The sequence below is a fragment of the Zootoca vivipara genome, chromosome 1 (genome assembly GCF_963506605.1).
Source record: "Zootoca vivipara chromosome 1, rZooViv1.1, whole genome shotgun sequence".
NCBI lineage: Eukaryota > Metazoa > Chordata > Lepidosauria > Squamata > Lacertidae > Zootoca > Zootoca vivipara.
In genome coordinates this window covers 126,589,750-126,616,420 of record NC_083276.1, presented here as the reverse complement: position 1 = coordinate 126,616,420, position 26,671 = coordinate 126,589,750, and the positions used below count along the sequence as shown (strand labels likewise).

The following is a 26,671-nucleotide window of genomic DNA, read 5'->3' as shown; positions in this document are numbered from 1 at the left end:
CTAGTGTTTCATTGGATTTTATTATTTCACAATTGTTTTAATTGTTCATTGCCCAGAGAAGTTTGCTATGGGGCAATTAACACATACAATAAAAAAGTAAATAATAAAATTCATACTGTGAAAAGGGTTCTCTCCTTAACCTGGCAAGCGAACAGCAGCAACTCCCACGATAACATCAGGAACTGCTGCACAAAATGATACTTGGGCTTATTAATATGCTTGTCATGGTGAACGAACTTTAATGCTGTACAGCTTAATTAAGATTTTCTATTCAAGAAAACATATTGATGCAAGGGCAAATTAGAGGGTTGTTAATGAACTCTGATCCATAAAGGATAAATTAATATTTAGTTGGGTATGAGACAGTATAATCTTGAACATGTCTGAATAAGTTGCATCTAAAAAATTCCGCCGACAGTTTCTCATGCTATAAGAACACAGATAATCTTGGGAAAATCAGAAATAACTGACTTCATCCAAGCAGGGAAATACAACTGAAGGAAATCACTGTAGACCAGGCACCCCCAAACTGCGGCCCTCCAGATGTTTTGGCCTACAACTCCCATTATCCCTAGCTAACAGGACCAGAGGTCGGGGAAGATGGAGAATGTAGTCTAAAACATCTGGAGGGGCGAAGATTGGGGATGCCTGCTGTAGACCAACCCAGGTTGTTATAAGCAATAATTTCACCTTCCTCGCTTAACAAATACAATATACCACACTGCTTTAGCAGCTATGTTTTGCTTCTTAAAAAGAAATGCCTGCTCGTGGGGCAACAATGTCCCAGACCAACCAGAGGTCAAAGTAACCAGAAAACTAACCCAGAATTTAGCACAGAATTAACATCTTGTGTGTCCTGACTCCAATTGTTTAACACAGGCATCCCAAAACTTTGGCCCTCCAGATGTTTTGGACTATAATTCCCACCTTCCCCAACCACTGGTCCTGTTAGCAAGGGATCACGGGAGTTGTAGGCCAAAACATCTGGAGGACCAAAGTTTGGGGGTGCCTGGTCTAACACTTTTGAAGCTTGGTGAGCACTGGCAGAGTGGAAACAGGGAAGGGAAACCAGAAAGGATGCAGGATTCAAGCATAATGGCAATCCAACATTCAAAAGCCTTCTCATGGTAACCATGGCTTCAGATTGCAGCTTGCTGGCAGTAACCAAGCATAGCTAAGCCATGGGGCAGGATTCATACATAAAACAGGCCACAGTGTTAGAAACTGAGATATGAAAGCTAGGAACTTAAAGGCACCTTAAACCAAGGTTATGGGCGCAACAACAAAATATATAGGCACACTTTTTTATAACAAAGAATACAAAGCTGAAAATGAATGAACTGCAGCTAAAATATTATGCTCATTTTTCACATGGTCTAGTCCTTCCCCTGCCCACTCCCTAATATTCTTAAGAACAGGCTTCCTCAACCTCAGCCCTCCAGAGGTTTTTTGGCCTACAACTCCCATGATCCCTAGCTAGCAGGACCAGTCATCAGGGATGATGGGAATTGTAGTCTCAAAACATCTGGAGAGCCGAGGTTGAGGCAGCCTGCTCAAGAGGGTCTCTTCTCTAGTCTTCAGAGAGTAGCTGGAAGTGGGGAGGCAGAAAAAGGTCCTCCTTTCCTTACACTCTGCAGTTTTAGTCTGAAATCTTAGGCGCAGTACTGCACCCAGAGCTCAGAAACTGCTCGCGCTCATGAAATCCCCATCACAAAATGCGCCTAGAACAATACGTGTTTCGGACACTGCCAAGCCACACCATCTCCCTTGTCTCATTAACTTTTTGTGCTAATCTAACTTTGCTTGTGTTCTTTCCCTTACCTTCCTCAGGATTCAGTCTACAAGCCAGTGCGGAAGCAGATTCTGAGGCAACTAAGTCAAGTACAGGCAACTCCCCTCTTGTGCGTGATCTACTGGTGTGCAACCATGTACACATGCGGCTCCGGGAAAACAGAAGCGGCAGGAGAGAGCTGGAAAGTCCTTGTGGCTTGCAGAGAGACCCTCCCAGAGTCCAAAGAGGGAGTCAAAGAGGCCAGAAGCTCAGCAGGGCTTTGCTTTGGCTGCTCAGCCTCCCCGCCTAACAGCTGGCGCAGGGAAAAGCAGTTGCTGCTGACACACTAACCCAGGGGTCAGCAAACTTTTTCAGCAGGGGGCCAGTCCACTGTCCCTCAGACCTTGTGGGGGGGCCGGACTATATTTTGGAGGAAAAAAAAGAACGAATTCCTATGCTCCACAAATAACCCAGAGATGCATTTTAAATAAAAGGACACATTCTACTCATGTAAAAACACCAGGCAGGCCCCACAAATAACCCAGAGATGCATTTTAAATAAAAGGACACATTCTACTCATGTAAAAACATGCTGATTCCTGGACTGTCCAAGGGCCGGATTTAGAAGGTGATTGGGCCGCATCCGGCCCCCGGGCCTTAGTTTGGGGAACCCTGCACTAACCCGTGCACCACTTGTTCGTCAGGGAGTCTGAACAGCCAAAGCAAACAACAACAACAACAACAACGCAAACAACAACAACAACAACAACAACATTTTTATTTATACCCCGTCCTCCCCGGCCAAGACCGATTTAATCAATCAATTGATTAAAATACAACTTAAAAACAGGATTAAAATGCAAAGCCCCACTGCACCTCCAGCTGTGGGGAGGGTATCTTCATGGGCCACGCAAATTCTATAGGGTCCTCCCCGCTTACGTGCATTTCACTTATGCGCGCAGGGTGCCAGGAAGTAACACCTGTGTAAGTTGGGAGTTGCCTGTAAAGATATTTGCATTATCCATCAATCTATCAGAGGCCCAGACTAGGGGTACCCAATGGAAATGATACAATTAGAAGCAAAAACATAGTTTGCTTGAAATAGTCCTGATGCACAGTTAATCCTCCTCTTCCAATACCAGCGGCAAGTTTTGTCTCTTGCAAGGACTAAGTTCTTGACACTATATTCTTAATGGATCCCCACAGGAAATCCCAAGAGGCAAAGGCAAACACCCAGAAGCCCTCTAAGCAGAAAACCTCACTGAAAAGTTGCAGCTCAGAGTCCTATTTGTTTATAATTAAAGGGCCACACCTCAGGGTTACACCTAGGGGAGAGTCAGGCACAAGCTGCTTACTTCTGCTGCTTGGTAACAGTTAACTGATTTGTATTCCCACTGGGGAAAAAGTTACTTTGCCAAAAAGAAAAGAAAAGAAAACTAGGTTGTTTAGGCATTTGTTTTTGAAAAAAAATCCATGTTAACTACTGCTAATCATCTTATTTTCTTTTAAATGCTTACAAAATCAGTTACAAACTACATTCACGTAGCATTAACTCTGCTGGGTGTGTGACGTTTCTCTAATTGGATTACAGGTTGTAGAGCAACTCTAATTTCTTTATTTAAAAAAACTCCACTAAACCATGAATACAGAATATCTGATAGTTTTGAGATCAGACTACTAGAGATAAGGGCTTTGAAGAAAACTTTTTTTTTTAGTCACAGGGAAGATATAGCCCTCACAGCGTTGATGTGTGTGGCACCACACCAGTTTACATCCTTGTGATTGAACTTTTTTGTTAATTATCCATTATCGAGAAGTTTCGATAATCAGCCAAGGGTGTGGGAAGCAAGACGTCCAGGCCCCAGGATGGCGTCTGACATCTCCACCATCTGCATGCCTGGAGATCCTTCGATCTTGACTGTTTACTCACACAAGCAACACATCCTGTAGAATTCTATCAGGTATATTTCATCTGCACAATCGGAATGAATTTCAGGAACCCAAAAGTCATATTACAAATTCGACTTTTGAGGCATCTGGCCCCAAAATGGCAACTAAGTCTTTCGTTTGGGGGACTGTAAGGTAAAGGTAAAGGTCCAGTTGTGACCGACTCTGGGGTTGCGGCGCTCATCTCGCTTTACTGGCCGAGGGAGCTGGCGTACAGCTTCCGGATCATGTGGCCAGCATGACTAAGCCGCTTTTGGCGAACCAGAGCAGCGTACGGAAACGCCGTTTACCTTCCCGCCGGAGCGGTACCTATTGATCTACTTGCATTTGATGTGTTTTCAAACTGCTAGGTGGGCAGGAGCAGGGACCAAGCAACGGGAGCTCACCCCGTCGTGGGGATTCGAACCGCCGACCTTCAGATCGGCAAGCCCGAGGCTCTGTGGTTTAACCCACAGCGCCACCCGTGTTTGGGGACTGTAACCCTGTTCGAAGGAGCCATTTGGCACCTAGCTTACATATCTGAGTTTCTAATGCTGGCGCATGCTTAAGACTGCAGCTGTGAAGCACAACCTTGTATATGTTTACCCATAAGCGAGCCTCGCTGTTTGACGAGGTAGACTCCAAAAATGTGCACCGGACTGCAACCTTGATGTGGGTTATCATGTACAAGATTAAATGAGGAACTGAACTGTTTCTATCACCCTGATTGACAATGTGTAACAGAAGCTGCATATACAACATGAGACTTATTCACAACATTTGACCATACCTGCCAAGTTCCGGCCTGAGAAATAAGGGACTGGACCAGAAGTAGCAGACCGGAAGTAGTGCTGCCACCATTTTGGAACTGGGCGGAGCATGCTCAGAAGCTACTTTTGATGATGCTCTGCCCTGTTGCAAAATGGCTGCCGCACCAGAAGTCGCGCTGCAGCCATTTTGGAACTGGGCAAAGCAGCATCAAAGTCGACTCTGAGCATGCTCCGCCCAGTTCCAAAATGGCCACCGCACCAGAATAAACCGGGGGGAAACAAAAATAACCCCAGTTTTTTTGGCTGGAGACAGCTGGAAAAACGGGGGTTTCCCGGGGAATACGGGAGACTTGGCAGCTATGCATTTGATACCCTGCTCCCTGAATAAGAACAAACAGCACAAGAAATTTTAAACAAAAGCAAAAACCAACACGCCAACAGTAGCAGCAACAAAAGGGCACAATTCCCATTCAGTCAATCTGTTGATATGTGGGGGGACTTTAGGTCGCCTAGAGCAAAGCAGTTTCAAGACTTATTGGGGGTCACTGCACTACAAGGCCCCAAACCCCCTGAACCTAGCCTGAAAGCTTACATCGTAAACTGATGCAAAGTATTCAAAAAATCACAGAATTGTAGAATTGGAAGGGACCATGTCGGTCATCTAGTCCAACCACCTGCAATGCAGGAATTTTTTTGACCGAGGTGGGGCTCAAGCCCACACCCCTGAGCAGAGCTGCCTTTCCCACTGGGTTTACTGGTGCATTGCACCAGGGCGCCGGCCTCTCAGGGGCGCCCCAGCAAGTGGGGGGCTACGCAGCTTTGCCGGCAGCCTTATTGGAAAATAATATAAATATATATGGTAAGAATAATATTGGAGAAAACTGGATATTGAAACCTGCTTAACCTAAATCATATATCCCAGTTTACAGCAGCCCTTTAAAGTACGCTTCACGCAGAGTATACGCGGTCAGAAGTTGACCTGGCTAAGAAAACACCACCAAGGGTGTAGGGAATTATCTCCCTTATATGAAACGCCTTACTAGCTGCACACTTGTAAAAGTATGCAGATGAAAATACAAACGGTTGGGTTTCTTTAACTGAAAAACAAACTGAATCTAAAGAGACTTTAAACTAAAGATAAATGCTTTCTCCCACATTACAAACCTCCCACAAACTCCCACATAACTCCCATTAAACTACCCAAGAATTAACAGCAAACTAGCTTTATAACTAAGCAACTCTCATACTAAGATTCAACTGGGAATCTCTTAAACTGAGAACAACTGAGAGAGTGATCTACTTAGAGATGAATCAAACTAAAAGATCTAACTAAGAGATACAGAAGGCTTTCTGGCAGAGCCTTATATACAAGAAGCAGAGCCCACGCCTGTGAGCAATTAACAGAAACACTGGCACCTGTTTCTCTTAAACAGACAGTATTTACATTAGACTGGCTCTAAAGTAACTTGACTCTTCAAAAAATCCAACAGGCCTCCCCTTTCCCTGCATGCCCACCAGCTGTGTCCCATCAACCATATTGCTGGTGGGCATGCAGCTTACCTCCCAAGCCTCCACAGGAGGAGAGCGATCCCCGCAGAGGCTTAGGATGGAAGCTGCGCCCTGCCAAATATATGGCTGGTGGACGTGCAGCTTCCTTCCCAAGCCTCCGTTGGAGGAGAGCAATCCCCACAGAGGCTTGGGGAAAGGTCGACTCGGTTATGAAGATGTCTGGAAAGAATGGCACATTTGTTTTTTGTTTGTTTGTTTGGTCTCTCACAAGCATGAAGAATGCCTAGCTAAGGGAGGTGTGGGCAGTAGGGACAAAGTCTTCTCCAGCCCTCCTCACCACACAGTTTGTGAAAAACAATTTCTTGGCTGGGATCCAAATCAAAGGTGGCATCCATGTGCATGCCCACGCAATATGTGCTAGAGGAAAGCACTTGTGCTCAGTTGCAGTAATATTTAATAGTCACATAAATACTGTACAAAAATATACATTATATAAGCGTAAAGAAGTAGGGGAAAGGAGATAATGCAAGCTTAAACAAGACTTCTATAAATAACTGGATGATTTGTTCACATACATAATTCAGAGTATGTGTTGTTTATCCTACAGTCCTGATTTTTTAATAAAAAAATACTAGTTTGCCTTTTATAAACAATTTCAGTAAAGCAACCTCTTCAAAAATGTTGTCTTTCCAAGGACCTTTTAATGTTTTTTCCCCCTTTCCTACTGTTTTTGGGGGACAGGAGGCGGGCAGGTGTGGGGGACTCCCTGGTCCTGAATGGGGTATCTGACTTTTAGAAGACACCTGAAGAAGGCAACCCTGTATTGGGAAATTTTTAATTATCTTATGTTTTGCCATTTTGTATATGCTAAGCTGCCCAGAGTGGTTGGGGAAACCCAGCCAGATGGGCAGGGTATAAATAATAAAATTATTATTATTATTTATTTCCCCGCTATAAATCATTTAAAGAAGGGCAAAATATTAACTTTCGGAACTCCCTTGCACCTTGTGGGTGCCAGTCCAAAGGGCCCTGAGAGATTCAGGAAGGTCAAGACCACGAAGGTGAACAGATCAGTGCACACAATGCTTTGGCTCACAGCCCATATCTTGACTATGTAAGGAAGGCTGCCGGTGAGCTTTGTGCCTCTGAATGCCCTAATATTTGTCTCTACGGGTAGCAAGAGCACAACACTGCCCATGTAGTTTTTACTTGTACATGGTCCTTTCCTAGCTAGATACATATTGGTGTACATGCTGTACACACCAAGAGTTCAAACTAACAATTCACCCATTTCAGTTTAGTATGCCTTGAGGTTGCCGATCAGAAGGTTGGCAGTTCGAATCCCCGCGACAGGGTGAGCTCCCGTTGTTCGGTCCCTGCTCCTGCCCACCTAGCAGTTTGAAAGCATGCCAAAAATGCAAGTAGATAAATATGTACCGCTCCGGTGGGAAGGTAAACGGCGTTTCAGTGCACTGCTCTGGTTCGCCAGAAGCGGCTTAGTCATGCTGGCCACATGACCTGGAAGCTGTCTGCGGATAAACGCTGGCTCCCTTGGCCAGTAAAGCGAGATGACCCCAGAGACATCCGCGACTGGACTTAACGGTCAGGGGTCCCTTTACCTTTACCTTTAATAAGCTTAGATGAGTTACTTTTTCCTTGTTTGAGGAACACTCTCCATGACAAACAAAAACATTGCAGCTCAATGCTGAGAGACAGGCTTGCTGGCTACTTTCTACTTATTCCCACCTATGAGCAGTTGAAGATATTAAGCAGTGCAGCAAAAAGATAACCATTCTGGTTGTTCAGCTTTAATGAGCTCACTGGTAACTTTTTAACAAGTCGTGGAGCTGGGAGTGATAATCCCATACAGTGGTACCTTGGTTCTCAAACGCCTTGGTTACTCAAACACCTTGGAACCCAAACACTGCAAACCCGGAAGTGTTCTAGTTTGTGAACCATTTTCGGAAACTGAACATGCTCTGTTTTGAGTGTTACACTTCCAATTTGAGTGCTACACTGAGGTCTGTCTGTTTTTGCTATTTATTATGCATTTTTGTGGCTTTTTTGTTTTGTTTTTGTGACTATGTGGAACCCAGTTCAGTTACTGATTGATTGTGTGCCTGCAGTACATTGATTCTTGTTTTCATTTTATGGATCAATGGTCTCGTTAGATAGTAAAATTCATGTTAAACTGCTGTTTTAGGGGCTGTTTTCAAAAGTCTGGAAAGGATTAATCCATTTTGCATTACTTTCTTTGGGAAAGCACGCCTTGGTTTCGGAACGCTTTGGTTTTGGAACAGACTTGCAGAACGGATTACGTTTGAGAACCAAGGTACCACTATACTAGTTAAAGTTCAGCCTAAAAGTATTTGTTGCCTCTCATTGAAATGTCCCACACTTTCCCCAAATTCCAAATAGCTATTTTATCTGTTAGAGACCACCTGGTTTAGATCAGGGATGGCTAACTTCAGTTTTCTCAGAAGCCGTTCTATTTGCTGCACAAAATTGAATGCCTCACAAGTAATCAGGCTCTGTAATAAAAACCAGCACTTCTATTTCTTACATGTTGAGAATGTTTTAATTGTACCTTTATTAAAATGTGAGGCCAGATAAATTACCTTAGGGTGCAGATCTGGCTCACCATTCAAAAACTCCTGGCTGCTAACTACCCGTAGTAGTAATTATTCACTCTCCTATGTCTCCTTATGCAGGGACCCAGGTGGCGCTGTGGGCTAAACCACTGAGCCTAGGGCTTGCTGATCAGAAGGTCGGTGGTTCGAATCCCTGTGATGGGGTGAGCTCCCGTTGCTTGGTCCCAGCTCCTGCCCACCTAGCAGTTCGAAAGCACGTCAAAATGCAAGTAGATAAATAGGAACCGCTACAGCGGGAAGGTAAACGGCGTTTCCGTGTGCTGCTCTGGTTCTCCAGAAGCAGCTTTGTTATGCTGGCCACATGACCTGGAAGCTATACGCCGGCTCCCTCGGCCAATAAAGTGAGATGAGCGCTGCAACCCCAGAGTCGGACACGACTGGACCTGATGGTCAGGGGCCCCTTTACCTTTATGTCTCCTTATACCGCACAAGAGGCTTCATTTTAATATATATTTTTCTGTTTCAGATTTTGTCTCCATATGGATAGTACAAGAGAAGAACATCCCAGCTCTATTATACCAAACAATGCAGGGTTTTTTTGAGAATCTCTCACAAGAAGTTTGACCTGAATTTTTCAGGTCTCTGGAATGTTTGTTTTGGATTCCATAACTTCTTGCTCCCTTATGAAACAAACTTATGAGGAAGTTTGACTGTTTGTTTTACCATCGTAATTAACGGTGACAATTTTTGGCTTAGATAAATAACCAGGCACTTTGGATGCTATACACTAATAACTCAAACATTTATCAAAGACAGGAGAAGCTGAATCTTCATCTTTCCTCCCCTGAAAGCATTGCTTAAGAGGGACATTTAATTGAATGGAACTTCCCACACATAACTCAGACTGCATCCCAGATTCTTGCAAAGCGGATAGACATATTTGCAATCAGTACGGCGATCAAGGTGCCTCTGCTCACTGGGGCTGATGGATGCTATAGTCCAGGGTTGGCCAACTCCCGAGAGACTGCAATCTACTTTCAGAATTAAAACCTGGCAGTGACCTACCCCCGTTTTTTAGGGGTTCTGGTCAAAGCTGTTAAGCTTTTGTTAGATAGAGTGAGTGCCCCATTTTAAGCCCTGTTTTATTGGGGTTCAGGGAGGGCGGTTCTGGGGGGGTTCCAGGAAAAATTAAGGGGGGAGGGGATTAGTCGCTCACCAAAAGATTGCTGTGAAAGCAATCTGCATCACAGCAAAAACTCTTCCGTTCCAGAGATCAGGAGAAAATGCAGGGAGGGGAGAGGGGGCCGGGCCGGGTGCTCTTAGGCAAAAGCAAAGGAAAAGGAGACCGCGATCGACTGGAACCTCCTGGGGATCGACCAGTCAATCCCGATTGACCTGTTGGACATCCCTGCTATAGTCCAAAACAGTGATGGCCAAACTTGGCCCTCCAGGTGTTTTGGGACTACAACTCCCATCATCCCTAGCTAACAGGACCACTGGTGAGGGGTGATGGGAATTGTAGTCCCAAAACAGTTGGAGGGCTAAGTTTGGCCATCACTGGTCCAAAACATCCGAAGGGCCATAGGTTCCCCACCACTCCTCTAGAACAGGCACATTCAGCTCCCAAGAGACAGCAATCTACTCACAGTATAAAAAAACAGATAGTGATCTACCCATTGTCTTTGGAGAATGGACCAGAGTTGTTGAGCTTGTTTTAAGGAGCCAGAGTGCGGGGTTTTTTTTGGGGGGGAGATCATTAAGTGGCCAAAGATTTGGACACGATTGACCAGGAACACCTTGTGATCAACCAGTAGATCACGATCGATCTGTTGGACATGCCTGCTCTAGAACAATAGCAAATTAATTTCCTGGACTTTTGTCACAGAGTTACATCTATCACGGGCCCCTATTCCAAGCCCCCTATTTCTTTCATAGGTGAGTCATGCAAAACTTTAAACACATCACCAAAGCTGGAACTCTAAGGTTAGTTCTGAAAGAGATCATATCTTTCGGAACTCAGAACACAGGCACTGTGATTACAATACATAGTTTCATACGCAAATAATTCATAGTTGGTGCACGAATTGCAATGCATTGTAATCAGCATAAAATACAAGGTATTTCCTTGTCAACAGAAGAAGAAAAAACTTAGAAGAGTTTCGGAGGGTTCTTTCTCAACCACCTACACTGATATTGCATCTTGTGGATGAAAGAATACTCAGCTTGTGAAGCAGCATTATCAAGAAAGAAAATGTGTCTGTAATCAACTCTCTTCCAAATCAATCACACGACACACAGGTGTCTAGGGTTGATGGTGTTAACAGAGCAATAAAAACGAAACACTTGCAGAGTACCTGATTTACATCATCAGCATGTGCTTGCTTTTAAAGGAGAAGGAAGAAAGCACTGATCAAGCATTTGTAGAAACTTGGAAAATGCCACACTGGCCCAAACCAACATTGATGTGAGAACCAAGGACTCTGAGGGGCATCTAAGGCAGGGTGGTCCAATGGCCACATGCGGCCCTCCAAGGCCTTTCTTCGGGGCCCTCAGAAACATCTGGCAGGGTCCTAGAGTCCTCCCACATCCTTCCCAAGAGGTAGGAGTGCTCTAGGGCAGGCTTCCTCAATCTCGGCCCTCCAGATGTTTTTGACCTACAACACCCATGATCCCTAGCTGGCAGGTCATGGATGATGGGAATTGTAGTCTCAAAACATCTGGAGGGCTGACTTTGAGGAAGCCTCCTCTAGGGCTCTGCCAGAGCATCACAACTCCTTCCCAAAGCCCAGTGCATCTCTCACCTAGCTTTGGGAAGGCAGCATGGGGGTTGGAGAGGAGCATCCAATTTTGGCTTGACTCCACACCCCCGTGCAACACAGCAGTGTGCAGCCAGCGGGTTCCATGTTGAAGTACCCATTTGATATAAAAAGCTGGACCGCCCTGATCTGTAAGTAAATATGCACGCCATCACAACTGTTTGCCAAATACAACGCCATCACAACTGTTTGCCAAATACAACCGCTCCCTTTATGCCCTACTGCTTTATCTTCTTTTTATACCCATATTTAACACAGCAGAGTATAACATGTGTTTAGCAGTTCAATAAACATTCTGAAATAGCAACCACCCATTATGGCGGAGGGAAAGAGGACTAGGAGGAGTGATTTGTGTTTACAAATGTTTCATGACAAAAATCTTTATTATCATATGGCAGAGCCCCTTGGAAGGCCAAAATCAACCATCAAACCTCATGAATCTCTGAACTGTTCATGTACAAGTTACATCATTTTTTTGCTACTCAATGGTTTGTTTTCAATTAGTGTGATGCTTCTACTCTAAGTATGGCTATAAGATGAACATACAAAGCTGTCTGATATATCCAGCCCTATATTCCCAACATAGATATTGCTTGTCATTGAGCAGATGGATTTCCCAAACCTAAAACATACAATTCTGCATCCAGCCTAGTCAGGCATTGGACTTGGCATGTTTCATAAAGCATGCATTCTACCACTGAGCTATAGTCCTGTCCTAGTAATAAACACTTGCCATTGGGGAATCAAACCCTGGTTTCTCGCACGATGGACATACAAGTTTGCCACTCTACTAACAATGAGAAGGGTTCTCCATTTATCAAAGCCAGCAACTCATTGTAGTAAGGCGTGGGTAGGCAAACTAAGGCCCGGGGGCCGGATCCGGCTCAATGGCCTTCTAAATCCGGCCCATGGACGGTCTGGGAATCAGCGTGTTTTTAAATGGGTAGAATGTGTGCTTTTATTTAAAATACATCTCTGGGTTATTTTTGGTGCATAGGAATTCATTCATTATTATTTTTTCAAAACATAGTCCGGCCCCCCACAAGGTATGAGGGGCAGTGGACCGGCCCCCTGCTGAAAAAGTTTGCTGACCCCTGTAGTAATTTATCCCTTTTGGTTTAAGACATGCCATGAACAAAAGAGATACTTTAAAAATAGAAAAGGTTCACAAGCAGTAACTCAGGTGGAACATGAAACTACCTGTATAAGAGAGAGATCAGAATTTGAAGTCAAAACAAAATTTAAAAATCCTTCCAGTAGCACCTTAGAGACCAACTAAGTTTGTCATAGGTATGAGCTTTCATGTGCATGCACACTTCTTCAGATACATTGAAACAGAAGTGTATCCGAAGAATTGTGCATGCACACGAAAGCTCATACCTATGACAAACTTAGTTGGTCTCTAAGGTGCTACTGGAAGGATTTTTAAATTTTGTTTTGACTGTGTCAGACCAACACAGCTACCTACCTGTAACCAGAATTTGAAGATCACCCTAGAGCAGGCATCCCCAAACTGCAGCCCTCCAGATGTTTTGGCCTACAACTCCCATGATCCCTAGCTAAGAGGACCAGTGGTCAGGGATGATGGGAATTGTAGTCCAAAACATCTGGAGGGCCGAAGTTTGGGGATGCCTGTCCCAGAGCAAGGAAAGGAACCAGCAGCTGTCTAGATCAGGCATGTCCAACAGGTAGATCGTGATCTACCGGTAGATCAACGGATGTCTGCAGTAGATCACTGGTAGATCATTGGCTCCCCCCAAAGAAACTGTACAACTGTGGCTCCCCTAAGAAAAGCTCAACATTTTACCTCCTCCCAGAAAAAAACTCAACAACTTTGACCTTAACCCCCCCATTCGTCTTCCTCCTTCCTAAAAAAAGTTCAACAACTTTGACCTGAACCCCAAAAAGGAGGGTAAATCACTGCCGGTTTTTAACTCCTTGAGTAGATCGCAGTCTCTTGGGAGCTGGCCACCCCTGGTCTAGATAATACAACTCCAGTCATTGGCTATGGTGGTTGGGGCTGATGGGATACCAAGTCCAACACCTTCTGGTGGGCCACACATCCCTGACCCATCTCCTACAGGAAATATGGAGCCAAGACACAACAGAGGCTTACCTCTGACCCACCCACTTTCATACCATCCAACACACTGTGATCTCAGAAAATGAAGAAGGAACAAGCAGCAGCAGCTATGCCTATCAGTCTTGTATGGATGACAAGAGGAAAACATCATAGGGACAGAGCATGTTCTCCAGTTGCAAGATGGACATCCCTCAAAGCAACTTCCCACAGTTGAATACTCTCTGCCCAGCCTACATCATTAAAAGGCACATGGAGCTCAGCCATCCCATTTTTGGTGACTTCACCATTCCTCCTCCAGCAGTTGCCAGGAATGCGGGGCAGCGCGAGAACTCAAAATGAGACAGATAGAGATGGACCCACATAGCAATTGCTGTTAGATGCCACGACTGGGTGAAGATCATTCATCAAAAGGAGGTTGGTTTTTGCTGGCCATCAGCTTGGCAAAATCATAATGAATGCTAGAAAGTGACAGACAAGTCCAGTGATGAAGACTTTAACAAGTCTATGGTCCTTCAGTTTAGGAACCTTTAGTCACCTGTGGTAAGTAGCTCAGAAACAAAGAAGAAAAACACCTAAGTTAACATGGAAGTTAGCAGCACTGCAAAACCCAGGACACTTAAATTAGAATAAAGGCCCGTTGAAGCGGTAAACAAAATAGAGCTGTACATCTAACCTTCCGACTGTAACAATTCATACAAACATATTTGGCAGTGCTGTTCTGAGTATTATTGCAACCCCTTGTCTTCCTTTGTACCCAAGAGCTGCTATTGGCTGGACAACCTATCAGCTCCCAGGGAGATCTTACGATGGTGGTATATAAATCTAATAAATAAATAAAACAAAAGTTTGGCATTGCTATTTGCAACTAACTTTTTGCCTTTATAAACACTTCAGCCACACATAAAACACAACAGGTTGTTTTTTTCCCCTTAAGGAAACCAGACAATATGTTTATAAGCAACATTTATGAAGGGAAATTGACACGGAACATCACAATCCCATCTCTCATCTTACACTGTGGTGTCATTTTTGACAGCAGTCTACCATCATACGAAAAGGCCATTCAAGAAACTGGCAATGTGCTTCCGTTTCAAAATATGTACACATGGAGCAGAAGGATGCATGCAATCACCTTGCAGGCAGAAGCCACAGGAGGTGACTTTTGCCTTGCCTTGTTACAGGTAAAGAACATTCCTTACCTTTTCTTTGGTTCTCAGGTATCTCTGGAGAGCCTGCTGTGTTAAGTCTCTAACCGGGATCTGTCCATCCTTACAGGGCACCACAATCCCCGTCTTGCCAAAGCAAACCGTCACTTTCATCTCATCCAAATAAAAACCTATTTAGAGGCCTGTTGTTGTTGTTGCTTTTTAAAAAACGAGGGGTTTCAAAAGGAAAAGATTGGGAGTGGGGGCGGGGAGGAGAGAGCTGTGGGCAACCTTGCCAGCAAAGTGAGCAAAATAACATTCACCTTCCAACTCTTAAAACAGATCCTAAGCCTCACTGTTTGGGGGGCAATGGGGTGGGGGGTGGAGAGAGAGAATAACTAAAAGTTCCTCTGAGCTGCAGCAGGTGTTTAGGGAAGGGGGAGAAAGAGAGATAGAGAAGGAAAGAGGGCCAGAACTGCTGGAGGGAGGGAAACAGGCCCGGGAGATGGAGGCAGGCCAAGCAGCCCTGGAGGCTGAGGCAAAGCGAAACGGCAACAAAGGTCACACTCGAGTTCTCCAATGGAGAGAGAAAGAGGCAGAGTAAGGGAAGGAGGGATCGAAGAGCAAACTGGGTCTGCCCTATGGAAGGCAGCTGCACACACCACGGAGGGGGAAGAGAGGAGGGTGGTGGCGGCGGCGGCGGCGGCGAGCGCGCGGCCTCCGTCTCCTGCGCGCTCAAACGCAAGCGGCGGCGGCTCGGAGGGAGTTGGGAAGCGGCGAAGACGCGCAGCGGCGGCGGCCCTGGGGGCGAGGGAAAAGGGCGGCCCTTGGCTCCCCACCCCGCAGAGCCTTCCCCACAGGCTGCTTCCCCAGAGGCGGAGGCGGCCAAAACCGGAAGGGAGAGATTGGAAGCGTCTGTGCGCCCCAGGGGAAGAAGCGCAGGCCGAGCCTTGGAGAGAGGCGCGCCAACGCGGCGAGGCACCTCAGTCTCGGAGCGAGGGCAGCTTGGGAACTGCGGCGAGGGGGTTCCTTCCTTCCTTCCTCCCTCTCTTTCCCGCCGCCCGCCCCCTCTCTGTGGGGCAGCTGCCTGGGCGCCACTACTCCCGCCCCTTCCCGCGCGCCCTGCCCGGGTCTCTCCACCCAACTCCTCACGGCTCAGCGCCCAAGCACCCCGGGAAGGGAAGGCACGGTTCTCGGTCGTGGGGGGTGGGCAAGGTTTGCGCGCGTGCTTTGCTTCCTCCCGCAGCAACGGCAACAGCTTAAAGGGGCCGCGGACACCTCCTGGGCCGGCCAGCCGCCCTCCTGCTCCTCCTCCTAATCCTCCTGCATCGAGCGTTTTAAATGCAAGCTCCGTAGCAGCGCAGCAACAAGTCCTCTCGCCAGGGCGAGGCAAGGCAGAGGGAAACTATCCCCTGCTTGATCTGTTTCCCACAAAGTTGCGATTTTGTTTTTGTTTTTCCGAAACTTTGTTGAAATTTTTAAATACAGTTGCCAAGCCTTCCCCAAAACATGTTAAGTGTTGCACGCAGACTTCGAGGCTGCACGGACGGCAGCAAAGCAAACTCGGGGGACATCTTTCACATTTACAGATCCCAGTTCTGAAAGGGCATATTGTATGTATTCTTCCATAGAGTTGGAAGGGAGCAAAGGGTCATCTAGTCCAGCCCGTGCAGGAATCTTAACACGCGGTTTCCCCATCCGATTTGAAACCGGACCGTAGCCTGCTTAACTTTGCAGATTTCCCTTTAGTGCAGACTACTATTTATTAAATAGACAATTCAAACCAGCGAAGTTGACTTAGAGAGGTTAGCCTGCTTTCTGTGATCTTCCTCACATTCACCAGCTGTGGGACTGTGCAAACCCGGTGTGTTTATGTGGCAATTAGGTAAAGGTAAAGGTACCCCTGACTGTTAGGTCCAGTCGCGGATGACTCTGGGGTTGCAGCGCTCATCTTGCTTTACTGGCTGAGGGAGCCAGCGTACAGCTTCCGGGTCATGTGGCCAGCATGACTAAGCCACTTCTGGTGAACCAGAGCAGCGCACTGAAATGCCGTTTACCTTCCCGCCGGAGCAGTACCTATTTATCTACTTGCACTTTGATGTGCTTTCGAACTGCTAGGTGGGCAGGAGCTGGGACCAAGCAATGGGAGCTCACCCCATCATGGCGATTCGAACTGCCGACCTTCTTATCGGCAAGCCCTAGGCTCTGTGGTTTAGAACACAGCACCACCAAATTCACAAGTATGGCCTGGTGGCAATAGTATGCATACTTCCCATGACAATAAGCAGGGCCGGCCCACGCATGAGGCAGGGCGAGGCAACAGCCTCAGGCAGCGGGATCAACAGGCAGCAGATCCCAATGTAGACCTTCAGGCACTAAAAGTCCCAAGTCAGCACACATAGGAACTGCAAAGGCTATTCTGGCAAATAGGTGCTCCGGCCATTTTGATTGAGCAATTTTGCATTGCTTAAACAGAACAACCATTGCTCCTTAGGGTGAAAGAAATGCACTGAAAAAGGAAGGTTGGTGAGCAGGTGGGAGGGTGTCATTCTAGGATTCTGCACGTGCCCTACATAAGAGATGTGCAATGCAATACATTTGCTCAGAAATAAATCCCACTGTGAAGGCAATATGGTTTATAAAAGCTGTAATCAATCATAACTGTATTCCCAAATTATTATTTTTTAAAACAAACATCCAAATTAACTAGCACTCCGCATTATTTTCCTTTAAAATGTTTAGCGTGTTTAATGTGACTTAACAGTCAACTATTTAGAATGACAACAACAACAATGTATAGAAACAATAAAATCACTATGAGAAAAATAGCTGCAAAGCAGCAAAAGAAAATAGATGATTAAAAGCCCAGGAGATTAACACTGCCTTGGCCTGCTGCTTGAAGGTTAATGAGACTGGTGATTAGGTTCTCTTTCTTGGGATGATATTCCATAGCCAGGGTGCCACCACAGAGCAGTCCCTATCTCTGATGGTAATCAACTTAACCTTTGAAGACACAGAGTTACTTAGAGTAGTTTGGCACCCATTGGAACTGGTAGGGTGGCAAACAGAACATGAAGCCAGAACCAAAGACTGGCAGTTGTTGTTGTTGTTGTTGTTGTTGTTGTTTAGTCGTTTAGTCGTGTCCGACTCTTTGTGACCCCATGGACCAGAGCACGCCAGGCACTCCTGTCTTCCACTGCCTCCTGCGCATTGGTCAAATTCACGTTGGTAGCTTCGAGAACACTGTCCAACCATCTCATCCTCTGTCGTCCCCTTCTCCTAGTGCCCTCCATCTTTCCCAGCATCAGGGTCTTTTCCAGGGAGACTTCTCATGAGGTGGCCAAAGTATTGGAGCCTCAGCTTCACGATCTGTGCTTCCAGTGAGCACTCAGGGATGATTTCCTTCAGAATGGATAGGTTTGATCTTCTTGCAGTCCATGGGACTCTCAAGAGTCTCCTCCAGCACCATAATTCAAAAGCATCAATTCTTTGGCGAACAGCCTTCTTTATGGTCCAGCTCTCACTTCCATACATCACTACTGGGAAAACCATACCTTTAACTATACAGTACGGACCTTTGTCGGCAAGGTGATGTCTCTGCTTGGACCTTTGTCGGCAAGGTGATGTCTCTGCTTTTTAAGATGCTGTCTAGGATTGTCATTGCTTTTCTCCCAAGAAGCAGGCGTCTTTTAATTTCGTGACTGCTGTCACCATCTGCAGTGATCATGGAACCCAAGAAAGTAAAATCTCTCACTGCCTCCATTTCTTCCCCTTCTATTTGCCAGGAGGTGATGGGACCAGTGGCCATGATCTTGGTTTTTTTTTTTATGTTGAGCTTCAGACCATATTTTGCGCTCTCCTCTTTCACCCTCATTAAAAGGTTCTTTAATTCCTCCTCACTTTCTGCCATCAAGGTTGTGTCATCAGCATATCTGAGGTTGTTGATATTTCTTCCGGCAATCTTAATTCCGGCTTGGGATTCATCCAGTCCAGCCTTTTGCATGATGAATTCTGCATATAAGTTAAATAAGCAGGGAGACAATATACAGCCTTGTCATACTCCTTTCCCAATTTTGAACCAATCAGTTATTCCATATCCAGTTATAATTGTAGCTTCTTGTCCCACATAGAGATTTCTCAGGAGACAGATGAGGTGATCAGGCACTCCCAGAACTTGCTCTGTGGTTTAACCCACAGCGCCACCCGCGTCCCGAAGAGCAAAGGGACAAATAGTTAATTGGCACCCGGTTAGACGTAGCTGGGAAGAACTTTCAAACATTCCCATTTTCCTTAGCCTAGTTATATGCAAGCCATCTGGAGCAGCCTTGCTGAATTTCCTACCTCTCCTCTATTTATTTATTTTTTTTAAAAAAACCAGGGACACTCCCTTGCAATATCCTTTCTCCAGATGGTGTTTGTTTCTTGCACATACCTAAAATATGCCAAGCCCTCTCTTTTTAACTTGTGCAACTATTTATGTATGAATAACAAAATATGTAACATCCTTACTTCATAACGTTAACGGGCTTTTCTCTATTTCCAGCTACATTGCCCCTCCCTCTCCCCCACTTCTGCATCTTCTTTACTTAACAGTCCAACATCCTGAAATTGTCCTGTCTGCTGACGCCAGTATCTTCACCGCAATATTTCCGAAGGGAATTTCCCAACCTGTGGGCAATTGCAGCTAAAGGGAATTGCAAGGGAGGAGGGAGGCCAAGAAGCAGACATGAGGCAGGCTGCTGAAAAAACCAGGGTGTCTCTGGCTCCTGTTGCAACCAGCTTCCTCCTCCCCCCCCCCCCCGCTCTGTTGTCCCAGGACCCAAAGAGGTATGAAGAGTGTTGAGCAAAGACAGGCAAGATGAAGGAGCCTCAGATTGCTTGGAAAGGACCCTGGAGAGGAGGTGACTTAGGCAGCTGTGGGAAGCCGGGGACCTTCTGTCCTCACAACTGCCTCCTAGGGGCAAAATCTACTGAGAGGAGTTGCTGTACTTGGTAGCCCTGGCCAGTGGCAGAGCTTCATGCTCTGGCACCGGGGGGGGGGGGGGAGAGAGAGAGCAGACAGGGGCAGGGCTGCCACGTGTCCTGGGGGTGGGGCATGTCGCCCGCAGGGGCGGGGTATGCATCCTGGGGCGGGGTATGCTGTCTGCGGGGGGCAGCTGTGATGCCACCCCACTGGGATTGTGCTGCCGGGGGCAGTGCACTCCCCCCACACTCCTCTTCCTCCCCCTTTGGGCTTGGCACTACTGAGCAACCTTGTTTCTTGTAATAAAGAGTTAACTTCACTTACTCTGTGTGATTTATTGCTGACCCGCAATAATAATAAAAATTATTATTATTATTATTCTGACATACTGTACAACTTCCATGGCACAGCTTTTCACAACATGTTGTTACCTTCTAATGTCAAGCTCATTTTAAAGAAACCGTGCTGCGGCAGGTAGCTAAAGCATTGGCAATCCCATTTCTTTCACATTTGACAAATGGGGTCCCGTTAGAGCTGCTCAAAGGCCAGAATTGGCCCTGAGGAGTCCAGCTGCTGATTTGAGTATACATACATTTCTTAAGGGACGCGGATGGTGCTGTGGTCTAAACCAGTGTTCCTCAACCTTGGGCCTCCAGCTGTTTTGGGACTACAACTCCCATCATCCTTAGCTAGCAGGACCAGTGGCCGGGGATGATGGGAGTTGTAGTTCCAAAACAGCTGGAGGCCCAAGGTTGAGGGACACTGGTCTAAACCACAGAGCCTAGGGCTTGCCGATCGGAAGGCCGGCGGTTCGAATCCCCGCAACAGGGTGAGCTCCTGTTGCTTGGTCCCAGCTCCTGCCAACCTAGCAGTTCGAGAGCACGTCAAAGTAGATAAATAGGTACCGCTCCGGCAGGAAGGTTTCCATGCGCTGCTCTGGTTCGCCAGAGGCAGCTTAGTCATGCTGGCCACATGACCTGGAAGCTGTCTGCGGACAAACGCCGGCTCCCTCGGCCTGTAGAGTGAGATGAGTGCCACAACCCCAGAGTCATCCATGACTGGACCTAATGGTCAGGGGTACCTTTACCTTTACCTTTTTATATTTCTTAACTCGTATTGTCAACTCTGGTCATATACATAGGTGGCTCGCTCATGCTCCCTTCAACACCGGGGAATAACTCTTTTCTGTCTACAGCCAGGCACATCACAAGGAAACCGGTCTATTTGGCAGGTCTAATGTGGTTCAGTAAATGTCATGGCCATGTCATTGTAGAAGTGCTTTGGAACAGCAGCAAGTAGTTATTGACAATTAAAAGAAAATTGGTGGAAATGGAAAGGTAGGTTGTTTGGGCGGCTGGCTATGAAATATATAACACAGAGAATAAATGATACAAGATATACAGATATTATAAAATAATGTGCATTGAGCACAACATCTTGAATGAAATGCACAGGAATGAAAATCAGCTTTGTGTATAAGACCCCCAGGTTCTACATTAGGAGGATTTTCTTGCCATCCAGCACAGTAGGGAGTATACTTCACAGACTGATGGCATTATTTTAATTATGCTGATGTTTCACAGTGCTCCTTGTATTACCTGAACAGAGTATTAATACCCTACAGAGGTACTTATGCACAAGGAAACTGCAGAACATAGAAAGAGGATCAATTGAAAACAGATATATTTAGCAAGATTCTAAAGAAAAGAGTGTTGATTGGTAGTGATTAACTATACAAGCTGGGAAAATGCAGTGATTAGAGTTCAGAGAATTGATATACAAAAAGCTGCATTTTTACATTTTGGGGAGCTTGAATCTGCTTGATATGCGAGTTTATCTATGCTATTTATTTCCATTTTGAGTGCTTGCTTCAGTAAATGAAAAATCTGAAGGCAATGATTTTTATGCCATACTTGTTTATATGAAATGTGATCTGTAATTGAAAAAAAATAGATTTTTCTCTCTTTTAGCTATTAATGTTCTTGGAGTCATTAAAGTTTTAAAAATAATCTCCAAAGGGTGATGACTTTGGCTTATCCATTTCTCAGTCTTTAGCTGAAAGAATTCTAATGCTAATATAGTTTTTGAGACCGGCTGCCCAATGTAAAATAACTAATGTAAGCATTATTTTGTTTTGTGAGAACTTAGTCACTGTTAAAGTTTTACAAAAATCACTCTATTACATGGCCCAGTTCATAGTTGACACCAGACTATAGTTTGAGCAATTCCTAGCCCAGATTTGGATGTAAAATCAAATTATGGTTTGTTAGGAGAATTCGCCATAATCAGATTTGAGCTCCTATGTGCTCTCCACTCTCTCACACAACTTTTTTTTTTAGCACAAAGAGAGGAATTGCAAAGCTACTACTTGCAAACCACAGTTTTCTCATTCATCCAAATATGGAAACGGGGGCTGTGAAAACCATAGCGGACATGTGTGATCGATGGACTTTGGGTCAGTCCAGGTGACCCAGAAACCAATCAGGGCTGAGTGGAGTGTCATGCAACCAGGAGAGAACAGAACAGAACCTGTCAGTTAAATTTTGAAATAGGGCTTGGGTAGAGTTTAGACAGGGCTTGGAAAGTGCAGAAATAGGTCTTGACTGGCATATAGTGCTCAAATAGGGATTAGATTGGATCCTGGAAAGGGCTTGGTTAGGAAATAGCTAGGCAGGGCAACCCAGATTATTTGCCGAGGGGAAGGTAAAGATCCCAGAAGAGTGTTTTACAGCCTTAGCAGAACAAAATATCCATTCGAGGAGGAATCAATTTATCCTGACACAGAAGTGGGAATCTTAAGCAAGGTTTTTCTGACTAGATCTGTAAAGAGTTTTTGACAACCAATAAACTGTAACACTCATTGAGTGTGTATAAATAACATTCCAGTTTTCTTTCTAAAGTCCCTCATCCCTGGTATCCTCTTAGTTTGCAGTAAAATAAGTAAAGGAAGAGTAGGACTTTGCAATCCAGGTTCTTGGAGTAGTCCTGGTCTGATTTAGCTATAACTCAACATGGATAAACTGAAGGGAAAGAAGGCATTAAAGGGTCCTTCTACATTTGTTAGCCTTTCCTGTGCTCAGGACTCTGGACAAGACCAAGGCAAAGTTTATAGGGTGTATGTTGTGTAAAATTATTATCAGGTGATGAATCCTTCTGTGGCATCCCGACTCCTATACTCAGATAACCAGCCTCTGTTTTGGAGAAGCAGCAATATCTGCTTCAGTAGCTTAAATTACAGTGATTTCCATTTTTGTTTTTGTTTTGTAAAATTACATTGACATTTTCGAAGCTGATGCATTTCCCTCATATTATCAATGTGCCATAGCATTGTCACCTTAATGGGTAGCTTACAAAATTATCTCTTGCGCCATTTCCCCCTAATACATGATTTTATATCCATGTCCATAAATTTTGAATTATTGTAATTCCATCACACAGCTTGTGATCCATGTTAAGACCATGCCTTGGTTTTCTGATTAACGTGTGATCGTTTGCCATTCTAGTAAACAACAGGCTGCATTTGGGTGGCTGGACAAGCTAGGAACGTTTTGTTTAGTCTGTATTTTCTTCTACAGTCACACTGTCATTGCAGTGGATGCTCAGCTGATTTACTATATTTATATTCATCTACGAGTGGTGTGTCATGATCATGCTGAAGCTGCTGGTTTAGACATAGAGTATCTGCTACATGGCATTGAAGGACCAGGTGCGCAGCCTGGGAGTCATTTTGGACTCACAGCTGTCCATGGAGGTACAGGTCAATTCTGTGTCCAGGGCAGCTGTTTATCAGCTCCATCTGGTACGCAGGCTGAGACCCTACCTGCCCGCTGACTGTCTCGCCAGAGTGGTGCATGCTCTAGTTATCTCCCGCTTGGACTACTGCAATGCGCTCTACGTGGGGCTACCTTTGAAGGTGACCCGGAAACTACAACTAATCCAGAATGCGGCAGCTAGACTGGTGACTGGGAGTGGCTGCCGAGACCACATAACACCGGTCCTGAAAGACCTACATTGGCTCCCAATACGTTTCTGAGCACAATTCAAAGTGTTGGTGCTGACCTTTAAAGCCCTAAACGGCCTCGGTCCAGTATACCTGAAGGAGTGTCTCCTCCCCCATCATTCTGCCCGGACACTGAGGTCCAGCGCCGAGGGCCTTCTGGCGGTTCCCTCGCTACGAGAAGCCAAATTACAGGGAACCAGGCAGAGGGCCTTCTCGGTAGTGGCACCCACCCTGTGGAATGCCCTCCCACCAGAGGTCAAAGAGAATAACAATTACCAGACCTTTCAGAAAGCATCTCAAGGCAGCCCTGTTTAGGGAAGCTTTTAATGTTTGATGGATTTCTGTATTTTAATATTCTGTTGGAAGCCGCCCAGAGTGGCTGGGGGAACCCGGTCAGATGGGCGGGGTATAAATAATATATTATTATTATTATTATTATTATTATTATTATTATTATTATTATGCAACTCTGCTTTAAGGGTAGCACAAAATGGCTGGCTGTATGGAACACACCAAAATTAGTCCACACAGCTCAAAGCAAGGGACAAAGCAAGTTGTTGTTGTTGTTGTTGCTGCTGCTGCTGCAAGTTCCCTCACTGTGAGAAGTGAGGTTACAGGGAACCAGGCAGAGGGCCTTCTCGGTAGTGGCGCCTGCCCTGTGGAATGCCCTCCCACCAGATGTCAAGGAAATAAAAAACTATCCAAATTTTAGAAGACATCTGAAGGCAGCCCTGTTTAGCGGAGTTTTTAATGTTTGATGTTTGATCGCTTACCACCACCAGCATCATCATTCTGTTGTGAGCTGCCCAGAGTGGCTGGGGAAACCCAGCCAGATGGGCGGGGTATAAATAAAAATTATTATTATTATTATTATTATTATTATTATTATTATTATTATTGAAGGGTAAAATGTGGCACTGCATTACCCCAAGATCAGTAATCCCCTCCTCAACTACTATTGTACTTATCTGTAGCAGTGATGAGGACAGCAACAGCAGCAGCAGCAAGCCACCCACCATTTTAATTGCCACAATGCACGAACAAACTATTATTCAAGGACACTGCAGAACCCACTAGGTGGCTCAGTCAAGGCGCTGTACCCTAGGACAGCTGCCCAGAAATTCTGGGTCCTGCTGATGCCAGCCATGAGCCGTTAGCTCAGGCTTCCTCAACCTCGGCCCTCCAGGTCTTTTTTGGCCTACAACTCCCATGATCCCTAGCTAGCAGGACCAATGGTCAGGGATGATGGGAATTGTAGTCCCAAAACATCTGGAGAGCCAAGGTTGAGGAAGCCTGCTTTAGCTCAACTCCGTACTCCTCATCTGCAACTAAAAACGATGCCCAAAGGGTGAAACCCACCTATAGTAACAGGTTATATATTTTTAGAGTTCTATTTGCCCTCATGTACCTCTTGGTATCTTTGCGTCTCTCGTTCCTCCCCTCTGGCCTCCTCTTCTCCCTCTCTTGCTTCCCAATGCTGAAATTTAGTTTGTAACCTCTGTTGGCCGAGGCTCTTGTCTTTTCTGCTTATGAAACTGTGTCAAGTGCCTGCACTCTGATGGAGCAGATATAAACAATAATAACAGCTATATGTTGTTGAGATCTATCACTCCTCTAGACTTTACGTCATACAATCATACTCAAGGAGCTCTATTCCTGGAGCTCCAGTTCTGAAGCTAAAAGGAAACACAATAAGGTAAGAATTGTGCCAGATTATTAGTCCATATAAGCCAGTATGACTCTCCTCTGACTGGCAGCAGCTCCCCAGAGTCTCTCTGCCCATCTGCAGCTCCATCCTTTTAAATGGAGCTGTCAGGGTCTGAACCTGTGTCATTCTGCATGCAAATCATGTGCCCTGCTACAGAGATCCCAGTTAATGCCTTCTGTTCTAAATACTGGAATCTTATACAGTGGTACCTTGGGTTACAAATGCTTCGGGTTACAAACTCCACTAACCCGGAAGTAGTACCTCGGGTTGAGAACTTTGCCCCAGGATGAGAACGGAAATTGTGCGCTTGTGGCGCTGCGGCAGCAGGAGGCCCCATTAGCGAAAGCATGCCTCAGGTTAAGAACGGTTTCGGGTTAAGAATGGACCTCCAGAATGAATTAAGTTCATAACCCGAGGTACAACTGTAATCCATAATGGTAAAGGTAAAGGACCCCTGACCGTTAAGTCCAGTCACAGATGACTCTCATCTCGCTTTACTGGCCGAGGGAGCCAGCGTTTGTCCGCAGACAGCTTCTGGGTCATGTGGCCAGCATGGCTAAGCCGCTTCTGGCAAACCAGAGCAGCGCATGGAAAAGCCGTTTAAGATAAGATAAGATAAGATATCTTTATTGTCATTGTCCCCTTGCGGGAACAACAAAATTACTCAGTTGCTACATCCACTCAGACAAAGCATTCCGCATAATCCAAAATTACAAAACCTAATTAAAAACAGTAAATAGAATACAAATGACAAATTAAATAAGATGACTTCAAAGTCCAGGCTTTCCATTTAAGGCCAAAATCGCTCTAGAGAAGAAACTGTTCCTGAGACGGCTCGTTCTTGCCTGCATAGTTCTATATCTCCGTCCCGATGGCAGGAGCTGAAAGAAATGGTGACCAGGGTGCGTTGGATCTCTTGATATGTCTAGTGCTTTTCTATGGCACCTGGTGGTATAGATTTGTTCTAAGGTGGAGAGTGAGCAGCCAATAATGCTCTCTGCTGTTTTAATAATTCTACACAGCCCTGCTCTATCCTGAGAAGTACAGCTTCCGTACCACACACATAAACCGTACGTGAGCACACTCTGTATGGCACAGTGATAGAAGGCAAGCAGCAGCTTTTGTGGAAGATGGTTTTTCCTTCCCGCCAGAGTGGTACCTATTTATCTACTTGCATGTGGCAGGAGCTGGGACCGAACAACGGGAGCTCATCCCATGGCGGGCCCTCGTACCGCAGACCTTCTGATCGGCATGTCCAAGAGGCTGAATGCCACCTACATCCCTCTTATAATCCATACCAAATCAGGGTGTGTTGGTGCAATACATCTCAGGGGAAGCTACAAGTAGGGATTTCCCCAGAGTGGGATAAAAACACTCCAATCATCTTGG

General features: G+C 45.6%; 1 protein-coding gene across 2 annotated transcripts in view; it reads right to left on the bottom strand.

The window, feature by feature from the left end:
- The window catches only part of PARD3B (par-3 family cell polarity regulator beta), a 539,269-nt gene extending 524,471 nt beyond the window's left edge, over positions 1-14,798 (bottom strand). For both annotated transcript variants that reach the window (XM_060281957.1, XM_060281959.1), the window contains exon 1: positions 14,666-14,798. In XM_060281957.1, coding sequence (XP_060137940.1) covers positions 14,666-14,785 — 120 coding nt within the window. In that variant the 5' untranslated portion in view covers positions 14,786-14,798. The remainder of the gene's footprint in view (positions 1-14,665) is intronic.
- Between the last annotated feature and the right edge of the window lie 11,873 nt (positions 14,799-26,671).